This window comes from Rhinopithecus roxellana, chromosome 7 (genome assembly GCF_007565055.1).
Source record: "Rhinopithecus roxellana isolate Shanxi Qingling chromosome 7, ASM756505v1, whole genome shotgun sequence".
In the NCBI taxonomy this organism is placed as follows: domain Eukaryota; kingdom Metazoa; phylum Chordata; class Mammalia; order Primates; family Cercopithecidae; genus Rhinopithecus; species Rhinopithecus roxellana.
In genome coordinates, this window is record NC_044555.1 from 115,197,980 (window position 1) to 115,212,608 (window position 14,629).

At 40.4% G+C, this 14,629-nt stretch overlaps 1 protein-coding gene across 1 annotated transcript in view; it reads right to left on the reverse strand.

Moving 5' to 3' along the window:
* The window catches only part of LOC115898642 (melanoma-associated antigen C1-like), a 30,685-nt gene extending 16,699 nt beyond the window's left edge, over nucleotides 1-13,986 (reverse strand). Inside the window, 1 exon segment of the mRNA XM_030933662.1 lies at nucleotides 13,907-13,986. Coding sequence (XP_030789522.1) covers nucleotides 13,907-13,986 — 80 coding nt within the window.
* Nucleotides 13,987-14,629: the final 643 nt, after the last annotated feature.

Sequence of the window (14,629 nt, forward strand, 5' to 3'; positions counted from 1 at the left end):
ACCACCCAAGTATCATACTGACCAGTTCCATCAGCCTACAATTCCCCTGTGACGTCAATCTCTACACTTCTCCCAAGGCCCTAGAAGCTATGTTTTGTTTTTCTTAATAGTTCCTAGAGTTGTAACTTTCGCAGAATATCATATGAATAGGTTCATGCAATATTCACTTCTAAGAGAGTGGGTGTATCATTTTTCATTTTAACCAGCAAAGAATGAGAATCTCTGTTGCTCCATAACCTCTATGACATTTGGTATTTTAAGATTTTTGGATTAGAGTCATTCTAGTAAGTGTGCAGTGTAATATTTTCTGGTTTTCCTTTGCATTTCCCTAATGGCAAATGAATTTGGTCATCTTTTCAAATGCCTCTTAGCAATTGGTATATTCTCTTTTGTGAAGTGTCTGTTCACATCATTGGCTTTGTTTTTGTTGTTGTTGTTGTTGAAATGGAGTCTTGCTCTGTCCCCCAGGCTGGAGCGCAGTGGCGCCGTCTCTGCTCATGGCAAGCTCTGCCTCCTGGTTCATGCCATTCTCCTACCTCAGCCTCTGGAGTAGCTGGGACTACAGGTGCTACAGGCGACCGCCACTAAGCCTGGCTAATTTTTTTTTTTCTTTTGTATTTTTAGTAGAGACGGGGTTTCACTGTGTTAGCCAAGATGGTCTCGATCTGACCTCGTGGTCTGCCCACCTCGGCCTCCCAGAGTGCTGGGATTACAGGCGTGAGCCACTGTGCCCGACAGAATATTGCTGATCAGAAAATTCAGAAAGCAAACTTCATAAGAAACACACAGTTCCCACGTATCTCCACTCCCCCACACCCTGTGTGTGCATGCACGCACATACACACACACACACAGCAACTCACATTATTTACATTTTGTAATGTTGCACATTTGCTGCAATTGCACACACACAGCAACTCCTATTATTTACATTTTGTAATAATGTTGCACATTTGCTCGGATCGATTGACCTGTATTGCTACATCATTAAGTAAAGTCCACATTTTACATCAAGACTCAGTTTTAGTGTTGCACGTGATGTTGGCTTTGGCAAACGTATAATGATAAGTATTCACCCTTACAGTAACATACAGAATTGTTTCCTCTTCCCAAATCTCCTGTGTGCTTCACATATTCATCTCTCCCCTTCCAACTTCTACCACCTCCGAGGCCCCAGAAACCACTGAACTTTTCATTGTATCCACAGTTACCTGCTCCAGAATATGGTTGGAATCATCAATTATGAGCCATTTTTATATTTTCTCTTTTCACTTAGCAAGATGCTTTCACAATTCCTCTATGTCTATGCCACTCCACTAACAAGGACGGACAGTTCCTGATGCTCCACATACTTGTCAGAATTTGTTGTTTCAGTCCAATGGATTTCAGCCATTCTCATGAGTATCTAGTGCTATCCCCTGGTTGTTCTAATTCTAATTTACAATTTCTTTACTCTCTCTCTCTCTCTCTCTCTCTTTTTTTTTTTTTTTTTATGACACGCTGTCTCACTCTGTTGCCCAGGCTGGAGTGCAGTGGTGCGATCTCAACTCATTGCAACCTCCGCCTCCTGGGTTCAAGCGATTGTCCTGTCTCAGCCTCCAGAGTAGCTGGGACCACAGGCATGTGCCACCACCCCCGGCTAATTTTTTGTATTTTTAGTAGAGACGGGGTTTCATCACATTAGCCAGGATGGTCTCGATCTCCTGACCTCGTGATCTGCCTGCCTGGGCCTCCCAAAGTGCTGGGATTACAGGTGCAAGCCACCACACCCAGCCTTAAATTGCAATTTCTTAATGACAAATAATGTTAAAAACCTTCTCTTATATTTATTTGTCATTCATATATATTCTCCGGTGAGGTGCCTGTTCAGATTTCTTTTTCTTTTTTTCTTTTTTTTGCCCATTTTAAATCAGACTTTTTGTTTTCTTACAGTTGGATCTTAAGTGTTTAGTGTATATTTTAATGTATGTCTTTTGTCAGAGGCTGGTTTCACAAATCTTTTATCCTTGCCTTTGTCTTGTTTTTCATTCTCTTTGCAATGTGTTTGGCAGAATAACATTTGTTAATTTTAACAAAACTCAATTTATCTCTTTTTTCCTAGATGGTTGGTGCTTTGGGTGTTTCATCTAAAATTGTTAGGTGACCAAACCCATAAAGATTGCACTCGTAAGTTTGACCAAAATTCAATAGATTGATAAAGTATGTGTGTGAAAATGTAAGGTATTCATATACATTTATTTTGTAGAAAATTAATTGCTGAAACATTTTGGGAAATAAGTGAGCAACATGTTAAAAAATAGAAAACATTCATGCTCTGTTTATTTTGACTCAGTTTCCACATTCATATGACTTTTGTATAAGAAATGACATGAATTTGCCCAAGAATTTATGTTCAAAGTTGTTGATTGTAGTTCTATTAATTACAGTCACAAAGGAGAAATGAATATATGTTCATCGGGAGAAGATTTGTTCAATTTGTTATTTCACAGAAATCAATTAGAATTCTAGGGAGTTATTACAAAAGTAACATAAATCTATATGTGTTTTCATGGAAAGCTTCTGCATCCATTGTAATAAGCAAGTATTTTGGTTTGTTAGGACGCCATAGTACACTACCACAAGCTGGGTGATAGAAACAGGGATTTCCTGTCTCACTGTTTTGGATTCTGGCAGTCCAAGAGCAAGGTGTATGCAAGGTTGGTCCTTTCTGAGGCTATGAAGGAAGGATGTTTTCCAGGCCTCTTTCTGTGCCTTGTAGATGGCTGTCTTTACCCCATGTCTGTTCACATTATCATATCTCTATACGTATTTCTGTATCCAAATTTCCCGCTTTCGTAAGGACTTTAGTCATATCGGATAAAGGCCCTCATTAGTAAGCTTACCTAACTTGATTGCCTCTAAAATGATCCTGTTTCCAAATCATGCCATATTTGGTTAACATACGATTTTGGGGAGGAGACAGATAAACTTAGAATAGTGGTAATGGCAAGTGGCAGATCTATATGTGTATCATTTCCCATGTATAGATATATAGTGTGCATATATATATACATATACATATATATGCACATCTATGTGTATAAAAGTCTGAAATCAGGTTTTAGTTTTTACAAACCACATCGTTAATTGTGGTAACTTCTGAGTGAGAGACTGAATTTTAGAGAAAATTTATGAAGGAGAAAATTGTGATTGATATGTAATTTTAGAAGTTTTTGCAACAAGAACATATGCACTATTTTCTTTTAAGTAAAATATTGAAGTAAGCCTAAGAACAGGAAGAGGAGCAGTGCCGTAGTCACATAAAGAAACAGCAAGCTGATGGAACAGAAAAAAAAATTCCTGAAATTTAAATGGCTTTACACAACAAGGTTGCTGTGATGCGCATCAATTCTGATTGGAGTTGGCTGGGTGTTATGGACTGAATTGTGCCCCTGCCCCAAATTCATATATCCAAGGTCTTAAACCTTGGATATTTTGACATAGAACCTTTGAAGAGGTGATTAAGGTTCAAAAAAGTCATATACGTAGGACCTTATTCAATATAACTAATGTCTTTATAAGAAGTGGAAATTAGGACACAGACACACATACCAGGTACTAACCACGTGAGAATTCAGTCAGAAGGCAGAGCCATTTCCAAGCCACAGAACAAAGCCACAGGATACACCAAATCAGCCAACCTCTTGATCTTGGATTTTCAGCCTTCGGAAATGTGAGACAATAAATTTCTGTTGTTTAAGCCACCCAGCCTGTGGTAATTATGGGATAATAAACAAATACACGATGAGTCTCGGCTCTCGCGCGATCCAGGAATCAAGGCTGCTTCCAGCTTTGAGCTCCACATCACAACCTATGGTAACTGCTGAAGTGAAAAGAAAGCATGGAGTTGTTTCACTGGCTTCTCCCTAACTACAAATACGCCATCCAGGAAAGAGAGGCAGACACGATAGAAATGGGCACTTGTAGTCTTTCCCATAAACCATGACATTGCTCAATGATAAGCAACTATGAACATTTATGACGATAAGTCCCTTCATTTCTTGGAAGAGTTTCTGGGAAGGCAAACATTGCCGTGAACTCTCCCAACTATTTTCAGATCCTAGTAGGAAATTGCGAGTTCCAATACAGTATTACATCTACTTTTAAGACAATTATTTAAGTCTTCACAGGGAGGGCTCCACCTTTTTTCCTCAATACCAATTTCTGCACTGTCATTTTTTGTTTTGGAGGGGGGAGGTGGACAGAATCTCACTCTTGTCACCCAGACTAGAGTGCAGTGGTGCCATCTGGTTTCACTGCAACCTCTGCCTCCCAGGTTCAAGTGATGCTCCTGTTGCAGCCTCCCGACTAGCTGGGATTACAGGTGGCCACCACCACGCCTGGATAATTTTTTTGTATTTTTAGTAGAGACGGGGTTTCACCATACTAGCCAGGCTGGTCTCAAACCCCTGACCTCAGGTGATGCACCCGCCTCAGCCTCCCAAATTGCTGGGATTACAGGCGTGAGCCACCATGCCCGGCCTACACTGTCATTTTAGTAAGCTATAAAATCTCTTTAGGCTAATAATTTTCTCATTCTTTTGATGTATGCTAAATATCTTACCCTGTGAACCTCTGCTACCTTCCAGTGACTGGCCGTTCCTACAGTTGCACAGGTGCCTGTGACACACTGCAAACCAGAATTTCCCTGTGGTGCCGCTACACAGACAAGAGACAGGGGAAGGATAGTGCACTACTGCTTTCTTTTTACATCAGAGCTAGCATGTCCGCCAAGGAACCCTTGTTCGCATCATGGGTGTACTTCAGAATGTTGTGGTAGTTTTGCTTTTTAGAAATTTAGCTTCTTGTAGTTGTTTATTTACAAAGTGATTTCTATAGTCTCTTCTACAAAGTTTATGGGGAAGCTTTGGTTTTGGATCACCTATGAAAATTCATTCCTCTGTGTATGTGTTCAGTGGCCTCTTTCAAATAATACATCTTTTAAAAATCCTACTCCTAATATCAAATTTCAGGATGATATCAAATCTCTGTCTCTGACCTTAGGATTCCATCCCTAAAACCAGTATATTGTGTGGCAAATAAGATCTACTCACCAGCTTATTTGGGAATGCTTTGAGAGTGTGTTGAAGATTCCCATTATGGGTATTGAAACATCACTGTCCAAAACGCACATTTAGATCAAAGAGCTGTTGTTATCACAGAGGATGCTGGGTGAGGGATGGAGCATGCAGGGAACGTCTGCAGAGAGTAGGAATGGCCTATGGCAGGGGATGAGCAGTTGACTCCAGGCCACAGCCCTGGGAGCAGGCCGCAGCCTTCACAACAAGAACCCTTAGTGACAAGCTGATCAGCAGACCAGGTTCCAGAATAAGACAAGGGAGCACAGATGGCAGGCAGAGCCCCAGACTCGGAAACTGGTAGTAGGTGGGGAGTGCTGGGTGCTTAGTGGTGGGAGGTCTCCGTCCTTTCAAAGAGTTCTCTTCTCATTAAGTGGCCAGCCCTGGCGTTCCTCCCTCTGCTTAACTGAAGCTGCCCTCCTCAGAGAAATCTTTTACTCTGGCTGATTCCTTTTTTTTTTTTTTTTTTTTTTTTTTTTGAGACGGAGTCTCGCTCTGTCGCCCAGGCTGGAGTGCAGTGGCCAGATCTCAGCTCACTGCAACCTCCGCCTCCCGGGTTCACACCATTCTCCTGCCTCAGCCTCCCGAGTAGCTGGGACTACAGGCACCTGCCACCTCGCCTGACTAGCTTTTTGTATTTTTTAGTAGAGACGGGGTTTCACCGTGTTAGCCAGGATGGTCTCGATCTCTTGACCTCGTGATCCGCCCTCCTCGGCCTCCCAAAGTGCTGGGATTACAGGCGTGAACCACTGCACCCGGCCTCTCTGGCTGACTCTTAAAATGGAAGTCAGAAAGTTGTACGTCTGGCAAGCTTGATGTCCTCCAGAGCTGGCCACAGGCACAGGGACATGGGAGGGGCACTACCATCCATGGGTGTTCCCTTCCAACCTTCCTAGGTGCTGTGCCTGGACTCCTGAAACTGCCTGGGCTGCCTGCCTCTAGCCAGCTGAGTCTTTCACCTCCGAATAAGCCCCACCCATCCCTGAGACCTGCAAGGTGGAAGAGAGGCAGAATCGCATCCATCCACAGTGGGACTGGGCCTCCGAGGGTCTATCTTCCCTCCCTCTTCTGTCCAGACAGCAACCATTCTTCTGTAATCCTCTCAAATCCATTCCGAATCCTTCCCCTTTACTGCTGTGTGTGAAGTTAATATCAGCTCTCACTTAGCCTATGTCAAAGGCTTTCTCATTGTTGCTTCTTTGCCTATTCTTGTCCCAGAAGAAAACCGTCATCTGTTCAGCAGCCTGGAATCCTTTTAAAAAATCCAATTCGTGTTTATGTTTTAATATACCCACATCAGATTTAACTATGAGGTGAAGTTATATGTGTTTTGGCAAATGCATTGAGTACTACCTTTACCTCCCAAGTACCATACTGACCAGTTCCATCACCCTAAAAGTCCTGTGCGCATCCGATTTGAGGTCAGTCACTACACTTCTCCACAGCTCCTAGCAACTATGCTCTCTTTTCAGTTCACATTGTTTTAACTTTCACAATTTCTCATATGCGTAAGTTCATAAAATACGAGTTTAAAAGTGTGGCTGTATCATTTTTCATTACAACTAGCAAGGAATGAGAATACCCGTTGTTCCATATCCTCGCTTACATTTGGCATTTTAGATTTTCAGATTGTAGTCATTCAAACAAGTGTGCATTCCAATTTTTTTTTGTATTTTGTTTACATCTCCCTAATGACAAATGATGTTATATGCTTCTTTGCAGTGTGTATATCCTCTTTGGTAAAATGTCTGTTCAAATCATTTGCATCTTTTAAACAACTAACAGACTTCATTTTTAGAGCATTGTTAATCCAAAAATACAAAGAGAAAACCTCATCAAAAGTACAGAGAATTCCTAAATATCTACACCATCCTCCTGCCCTGCCCCATGCATGCACATGCACACACACACACACACACACACACACACACACACACACACAGTGTCTCCTATTATTTACATTTTGTATTATTATGGCATACTTGGTACAGTTTATTTGACTTCTATTGATGCCTCATTATTAAGTCGAGTCCACAGTTTACATCAGGACTCACTCAACATTGTGGATGCTATACTTTTGATACGTGTGTAATGGCAAATATTCATCATTCCGTTATCATACAGAATTATGTCACCATCCTAAATCTCCTGTGTACTCCACCTATTTATCAATTCCCCATGTCCCACCCGCTACCCATCAGCCCGTGGAAACGACTGATATTTTTAGTGTACTCATAGTTGACCATTCCAGAGTATTGTATGACTGGAATCTTACATTATGTCGCCTTTTTAGCTATTCTTCTTTCACTTAGCAATATGCATTCACGATTCCTCCAGGTCTATCTCACCAACGGTGCCTGAAACTTCCTGTTGCTCAAAATGCACGTCGACATTTGATGTTGCAGTGTTTGGGATGTCAGCCATTCTCCTGGGGGTCGAGTGCTATCTCCTAGTTGTTTTAATTTGCATATCTGTAATGACATAGGACATTCGACAGTTTTATGTGCTTATTTTCCATTCGTATATATTCTTTGCTGGCATATCTTTTCAGATTATCTTGCCCATTTTATATTCGGTTTTCTTTTTTCTCACGATTGGATTTCCAGAGTTTTGTGACTTTCTCACAGTTTTGGAGTCTGGTGGTCTGAGAGCAAAGTGTACACAAGGTTGTTTCGTGCTGAGGGCTCTGAGGAGAGGATGTTTTCCAGGTTCTCTCCCTGCCTTGTAGATGGCTGTCTTCATGAAGGTTGGTTATATGTATTATTTCGTCACCCAGGTATTAAGCCAATATCCATTAGTTATTTTTCCTGACCCTCTCCCTCCTCCCACCCTCTGTCCTCTCGTAGGCCTTAGTGTGCATTGTTCCCCTCTATGTGTCCGTGTGTTCTCCACATTTAGATCCCACTTATAAGTGAGAACATTTGACATTTGGTTTTCTGTCCCTCTGTTACTTTGCCAAGGATAATGGCCTCCAGCTTCATCTATTTTCCTGCAAAACACCTGATCTCATTCCTTTTCCTGGCTGCATTGTATTCCACGGTATATATATACCAGATGTTCTTTAACCAGTCTATCATTGATGGGGATTTGGTTGATTCCGTGTCTTTGCTATTGTGAATAGTGCCTCATTGAACATACACTTGCATATGTCTTAATAATAGAACCATTTATATTCCTTTAAATATATGCCCAGTAATTGGTTTGCTGGCTCAGTGAATGCTATTTTGGTCTCTTCGTCTTTGAGAATTTGACAGACTATTTTCCCCAACAGTTGAACTGATTGACACTCCCACCAACAGAGGAAAAATATTCCTTTTTCTCCACAACCTCACCATGATCTCTTATTTTTTGACATTTTAATAATAGCCATTCTGTCTGGTTGAGGTGGTATCTCACTGGAGTTTTGATTGGCATTTCTCTAGTGATCAGTGAGGTTGAGCTTTTTTCATATGCTTCTTGGCAGCATGTATGTCTTCTTTTGGAAAGTGTCTGTGCATGTCCTTTGCCCACATTTTAATGGAGTGTTTTTTTTCCTGTAAATTTGTTTAAATTCCTTGGAGATGCTGGATATTAGACCTTTGTCACGTGCACAGATTGCAAAAATTTTCTCCCATTCTCTGGGGTGTCTGTTTACTCTGTTGATAGTTTCTCTTGTTCTGCAGAAGTTCTTTACTTTAAATACATCCTGTTTGTCAATGCTCGTTTTTGATGCAACTATGTTTAGCATCTTTGTCATGTAATTTTCTCCCGTGCCTATTTCCTGAATGGTATTGCCTAGGTGTTTTCTAAAGATTTTATAGTTTTGGGGTTTACCTTGAAGTATTTAATCCACCTTGAGTTATTTTTGTATATGGTGTAAGGAAGGGGTGTAGTTTCAATTTTCTGCATAAGGCAAGCCTTTGTTCAACAGGGAGTCCTTTACCAATTGCTTGTTTTTGTCACGTTTGTCAAAGTTCAGAATGGTTTTAGGTGTGCAGTCTTATTTTGGGTTATCTATTCTATTCCATTGGTCTATGTGTCAGTTCTTGTACCGGTACCATACTGTTTGGTTACTTTAGATTGTAGTATACTTTGAATTCCGGTGGCGTGAAGCCTCTAGCTTTGTTCTTTTTGCTTAGGATGGCCTTGGCTATTTGGGCTCTTTTTTGGTTACATGTGGATTTCAAAAAATTTTTTTTCTAGTTGTGTGAAGAATGTCAGTAGAAGATGAGTGGGAATAGCATTGAATCGATAAATTGCTTTGGGCGATATGGCCACTTTCATGATACTGATTCTTCTTATCCTTGAGGATGGAATGTTTTTCCATTTGCTTGTGTCATCCCTGATTTATTTGAGCAGAGATTTGTCTTTCTCCTTGTAGAGATACTTCACTTCCCTTGTTAGTTGTATTCCTAGCTATATTATTCCTTTTGTGGCAAATGTGAAAAAAGTTCATTCGTGATTTGGCTCTCACCTTGCCTGTTATTGGTGTATAGGACTGCTAGTGATTTCTGTTCATTGATTTTGTATCCTAAGACTTTGCTTTGAGGTATGTTCCCTCAACACCTAATTTATTGAGAGTTTTTATTATGAAGGAATGCTGAATTTTATCAAAAACTTTTTCTGCATCTGTTGAGATAATCACGTGGTTTTTATCTTTGTTTCTGTTTATTTGATGAGTCATATTTGTTGATTTGCATGTGTTGAACCAATCTTGCATCCCAGAAATCAAGCCTACTTGATCCTGGTGGATAAGCTTTTTGATATGCTGCTGGATACGGTTTGCCAGTATTTTGATGAGCATTTTTGCATCAATGTTCTTCAAGGATATTGACCTGAAGTTTTCTTTTTTGTTTGTTTGTCTGTCTCTGTCAGGTTTTGGTATGAGGATGATGTTGTCCTCATAGAATGAGTCAGGGAGACGTTCCTCCTTTTCCAATTTTTTTGGAATTGTTTCAGTAAGAATAATCCCAGCTCTTCTTTAATAACCACTTTGAACTTACTTACCTCTGAAATAATCCTGACTCCAAATAATGCCACATGTAAACTTCAACATAAGATTTTAGTGGGGATGCAACTGAACCTATAATAGTGGAAAGGGAAGTGGCAGACCTATATGTATATTATTACCTATGTGTAATTGTAAACACAGACACACGCTCATATATGTATAAATTATATAAAAAAAAAACTTTCTCAAAATTCTAAATCAGCTTGTAAATGTAAACACCACATGGTTAATTGTGGAAACTTCTGAATAGGGGGCTGAATTTTAGAGGAACTTTCCAAAGGGGAGAATTGTGATTTCTACCTCTTTTTTAAATTTTGCAACATAAATATAGGCAGTATTTATTTGTAAGGAAAATATTGAAATAAGCCTAAGAAAAGCATGAGGAGCAGTCCAGTAGGAAGATAAAATATGGGTAAGCTCATGGAGCAACAACAACAAAATCCTTGAAATTTACATGACTTAACACAACAAGTTTATTTTTTGGCACATAAATTCTGATTTTAGTTGGCAGGGTGTTATGGGCTGAATTATGACTCACTCCAAAAACTCATATATCCAAGTCTTCAAACCCAGTATCCCAGAATGTGACTGTATTTGAAGACAAACTTTGAAGAGGTAATTAAGTTTAAATTTTTTTTGTATTATTAGTAGAGACGGGGTTTCACCATGTTGAACAGGCTGGTCTTGAACTCCTGACCTCTGGTGATCCACCTATCTCAGCCTCCTAAAATGCTGGGATTACAGGCATGAGCCACTGCTCCTGGCCAGGAATCTTAACATAAAAAGGATACCATAGCTTGGATAACTGAAATAGGAGTAATTTATAACCAAGGAATCAGAGTAACTTCTTTCGTTTAGCAACACGCTTTTCATGTTCATACCCGTCTTTCCATGTCTGGGAGGCCTTTCCTTTTTATGGCTGCATAGTAATCCATTGTATAGGTGTATGACAGTTTGTTTATACTGTTGGTGGGAATGCACATTGGTAAAACCACTATGGAGAACAGCTTGGAGACTCTTCCAAAAATGAAAACAATACTACCATACTATCCAGTAATCCTACTCCTCGGTATTCACCCAAGATGAAGGAAATCAGTACACTGAAGAGATACCCGCACAACCATGTCCACTGCAGCACTATTAACAATAGCCAAGATTATAAACAACCTAAGTGTTCATCAGCAGATGACCGGATAAAGAAATTGTATCACATATACACAATGGAGTACTATTCATCCATAAAAGCAATGAGAGCCTGTCGTTTTCATCAACATGTGTGGCACTGGAGGTCATTATGATAAGTGAAATAAGCCAGGCACAGAAAGACAAATTTCACATGTTCTCGCTTACTTGTAGAAGCTAAAAGTCAAAACAATGGCGTTCATGGAGATAAAGTGTAAAAGGATGGTTACCTGAGGCTGAGAAATGTAGAGGGGGCCTGGGGGAGAAGTGAGGATGCCTAATGTTTACAAATAACTGTTAGAGAGAATCAAAAAGACCTAGTATTTGCTATCACAGCAGGGTGACCATAGTCAAAATGAGTTAGTTGTACTTTTTGAAATAACTAAAAGAGTGTAATTGGATTGTTTGAAACACAAAGGGTAAATGTCTATGCTTGTGGATAACCCATTTCCCTGATGTGATTATTACACATAGCAAGCCTACAGTCGAAGTACCTCATGTAACCCATAAGCATACGCAAGTACTATGTAAATGATGATTTACTCAGAGAGAAGTGTTGATATTTACCAGGATAAATATCACCTGACATTTATCCACCTGACGTCCACTCTGATGACGTTCCTTTTGTTGGTGACCTGTTCCTCCTCTCTAGCTGCCTTTAATATTTTTTCTTTCATCTTGACATTGGAGAATATGATGATTATGTGACTTGGGGATGGTTGTCTTGTATAGTATCTCACAGAGATTCGCAGGATTTCCTGAATTTGAAGCTTGGCCATCCAACAGGGGTGGAGTAAGGTTTGTGAATGATACCCTCAAATTTGTTTTCCAAGTTGCTTCTTCTTTCTCCCTGTCTTTTAGGGATGACAATGTGTTGCAGGACTGGTCTCACTACCTAATCTCAAATTTCTTGGAGGTTTGAGGCATTAATTTTTATTCCTTTTTCTCTATATTTGTTTCTGACTGAGTTGATTCAGAGAACTGGTTTCAAGCTCAGAGATTTTTCCTCTGCTGGGTCTATTATGTTGTAAATACTTTTACTTGCGTTATGAAATTCCTTTAGTGAGTTTTTTGGCCTTATCTGTTCACTTGGTTCCTTCTTAAAATGGTGATTTCATCTTTCAGCTTTTATATCATTTTATTGGATTCCTTAGATTCCTTGGATTTGGTTTTGACGTTCTCCTGAATCTTGATGATCTGTGTCCCTATCCAGTTTCTCAATTCTCTGTCTCTTATTGTAGCCATTTCACCCTGCTTTAGAACCATTGCTGCAGAACTAGTGTGGTAGTGAGGAGGGAAGAAGAGGCTCTGGTTTCTGGAGTTGCTAGAGTTCTTGTGCTGGTTCTTTCGTATCTGTGTGGGCTGATGTTCCTTTGCTATTTGAAGTTACTATACTTTGAATGGGTTTTATATTATTTTATACTCGCTGATACGCTTGAGGGTTTGAAGGTAGTGGGTTTTGTCAAGAGGCTTCATTTCTGGAAGATGTTAGGGGGCAAAAGCTCAGGTCAGTACTCTTGGGCTGTGTGCTTCACCTTTGGGAACTGGTACCAGGCCCACATCATTGTTCCCTGTCCCTGTGATGTAAAGCAACTGCTCTGCTGGAGATACCGAGGTGTTCCTTGTCCACCGACCACAACACTCTGCTGGGAGTTGCTGTCTAAAGTGCTTCACTGGGGCAGCAGCAGCGGAATCTGTGCTCAAATGTGCATACCACCAGCAACAGCGGAACACTCAGCTTATTAATAGATGAAAATATATAAACTTCTTAGGTATAAAATCAACACAGGAAAAATAAACTTTGTTTTTCTGCAGCAGCAATGAATATGAAAATAAAGAAAATACAACCTCTAACCTATCATTTCTTTGGACATGAAGGCATCTGTGAATCACCTGATTCTAAAATATAAAGACATGCAAATGGCCAAGCATAGTCAACACACTCTTGAAAAAGAGCAATTCATCCACCAGATAGTAAGAATTCAAAAGAAGCTATTGTAATGAAGAGATTGAGATTTGGGTGAAGGGATTAACAGAGAGACCAATGGAACTGAATGGAAAGTCCTGAAAAACAAAACCAACAGAATGTATGAATGCAAGCTTAATTGATTAAAAAGTGTTGCAGCTTTAGAGCTGGAGACTGTCTTATTGGAATAAGTATCAGTGGAACAACTAAATATCCATATAAAAATTTTGATGTAAGTAGAACCCTTTTTCGTATTATCCAAATATGCCATTATAGGGATATTTAATACCTACTTTAAAAATGTTTATTATAAAAACTTCAAAAACACAGAAATGCACAGAAAAATAAATAAGTCTTTGTATAGATTATCTTTTAGTGAGTCACCATTATGAGTAAATTAGAGCATCAGTAAGGCTGGAGTTGAAAGAACTGAAAGATCCTGGGGTCAATGGTCACTTCAGTAACAAGAGGAGCGAGATGATGTAAGTCAAAGAGGAACAGAGAAAATGTCACGTCCTCTCACCCCCTTGTCTCAGCCATAGGAGCCTTAGCTGCTTTCATAAGCCTTTGCTTTTTGAGAGTAGAAGTTAGATCTCAATAGTAGCTGAGGAAGGCTACCTGGGACCATGATGGATTTATTCCCCCTCTTACTTGACCCGTCCACCTGCTGCCCTCTGGAACTCTGGGGATTCAAGAAATATAACCTGAGCAGTTCTATTCCAGAAAGTCATGACGGACGGCTGTTGTGTTGATGACAGACACACTGACCAGGTTCACAAACACTTTACTAACTTAGTGGCAGTGCCAGATTGCTCACATGATAGGAGTAGAGGCCTATCTCCCTCTCCACATGGATAAGAGCTCCACATACTTCTGTTCAGCTGATCTTACTCCTGACACTACGCTCAGGAGGATTCATGAGTTCTGAGATTCCAAAAAAGGTTGACTTGTGGCTTTGCCAGAGATTTCCCTGAGGATTTGGGTTCTGTCCACCCAGTATGGTCAGGATCAACTCAGCTGTGCATGAGCTGACTTCCTTCCTTAGCTTTGTCTCCGTGTCCCAGGGGCAGTTGGCCTCTGCTCATAGCCAGGATTGGTGGATCATCAAACCTCAGCGCTCAAGGTGGAAATCCACAGACAAGGAAGCTCTTCTGCCAGACTGGGAGGCAGCTGGTGTGTAAATTCCAGCTCTGACTCCATGTCCTTGGGAATTATCCTCATGGAGCTTTTCTTCTGAGGTCCCAAGAAGGGAGCATTTCTTATGAATAGTAAAAAGAAAATGGCAACCTGTCCTTTTACCTCCTGGTATTGGAAATAATTCTCCTGTCCAGAAGAGAGAGGGACTAATGTGGGATTGAATCCGTGGGGAGTGTC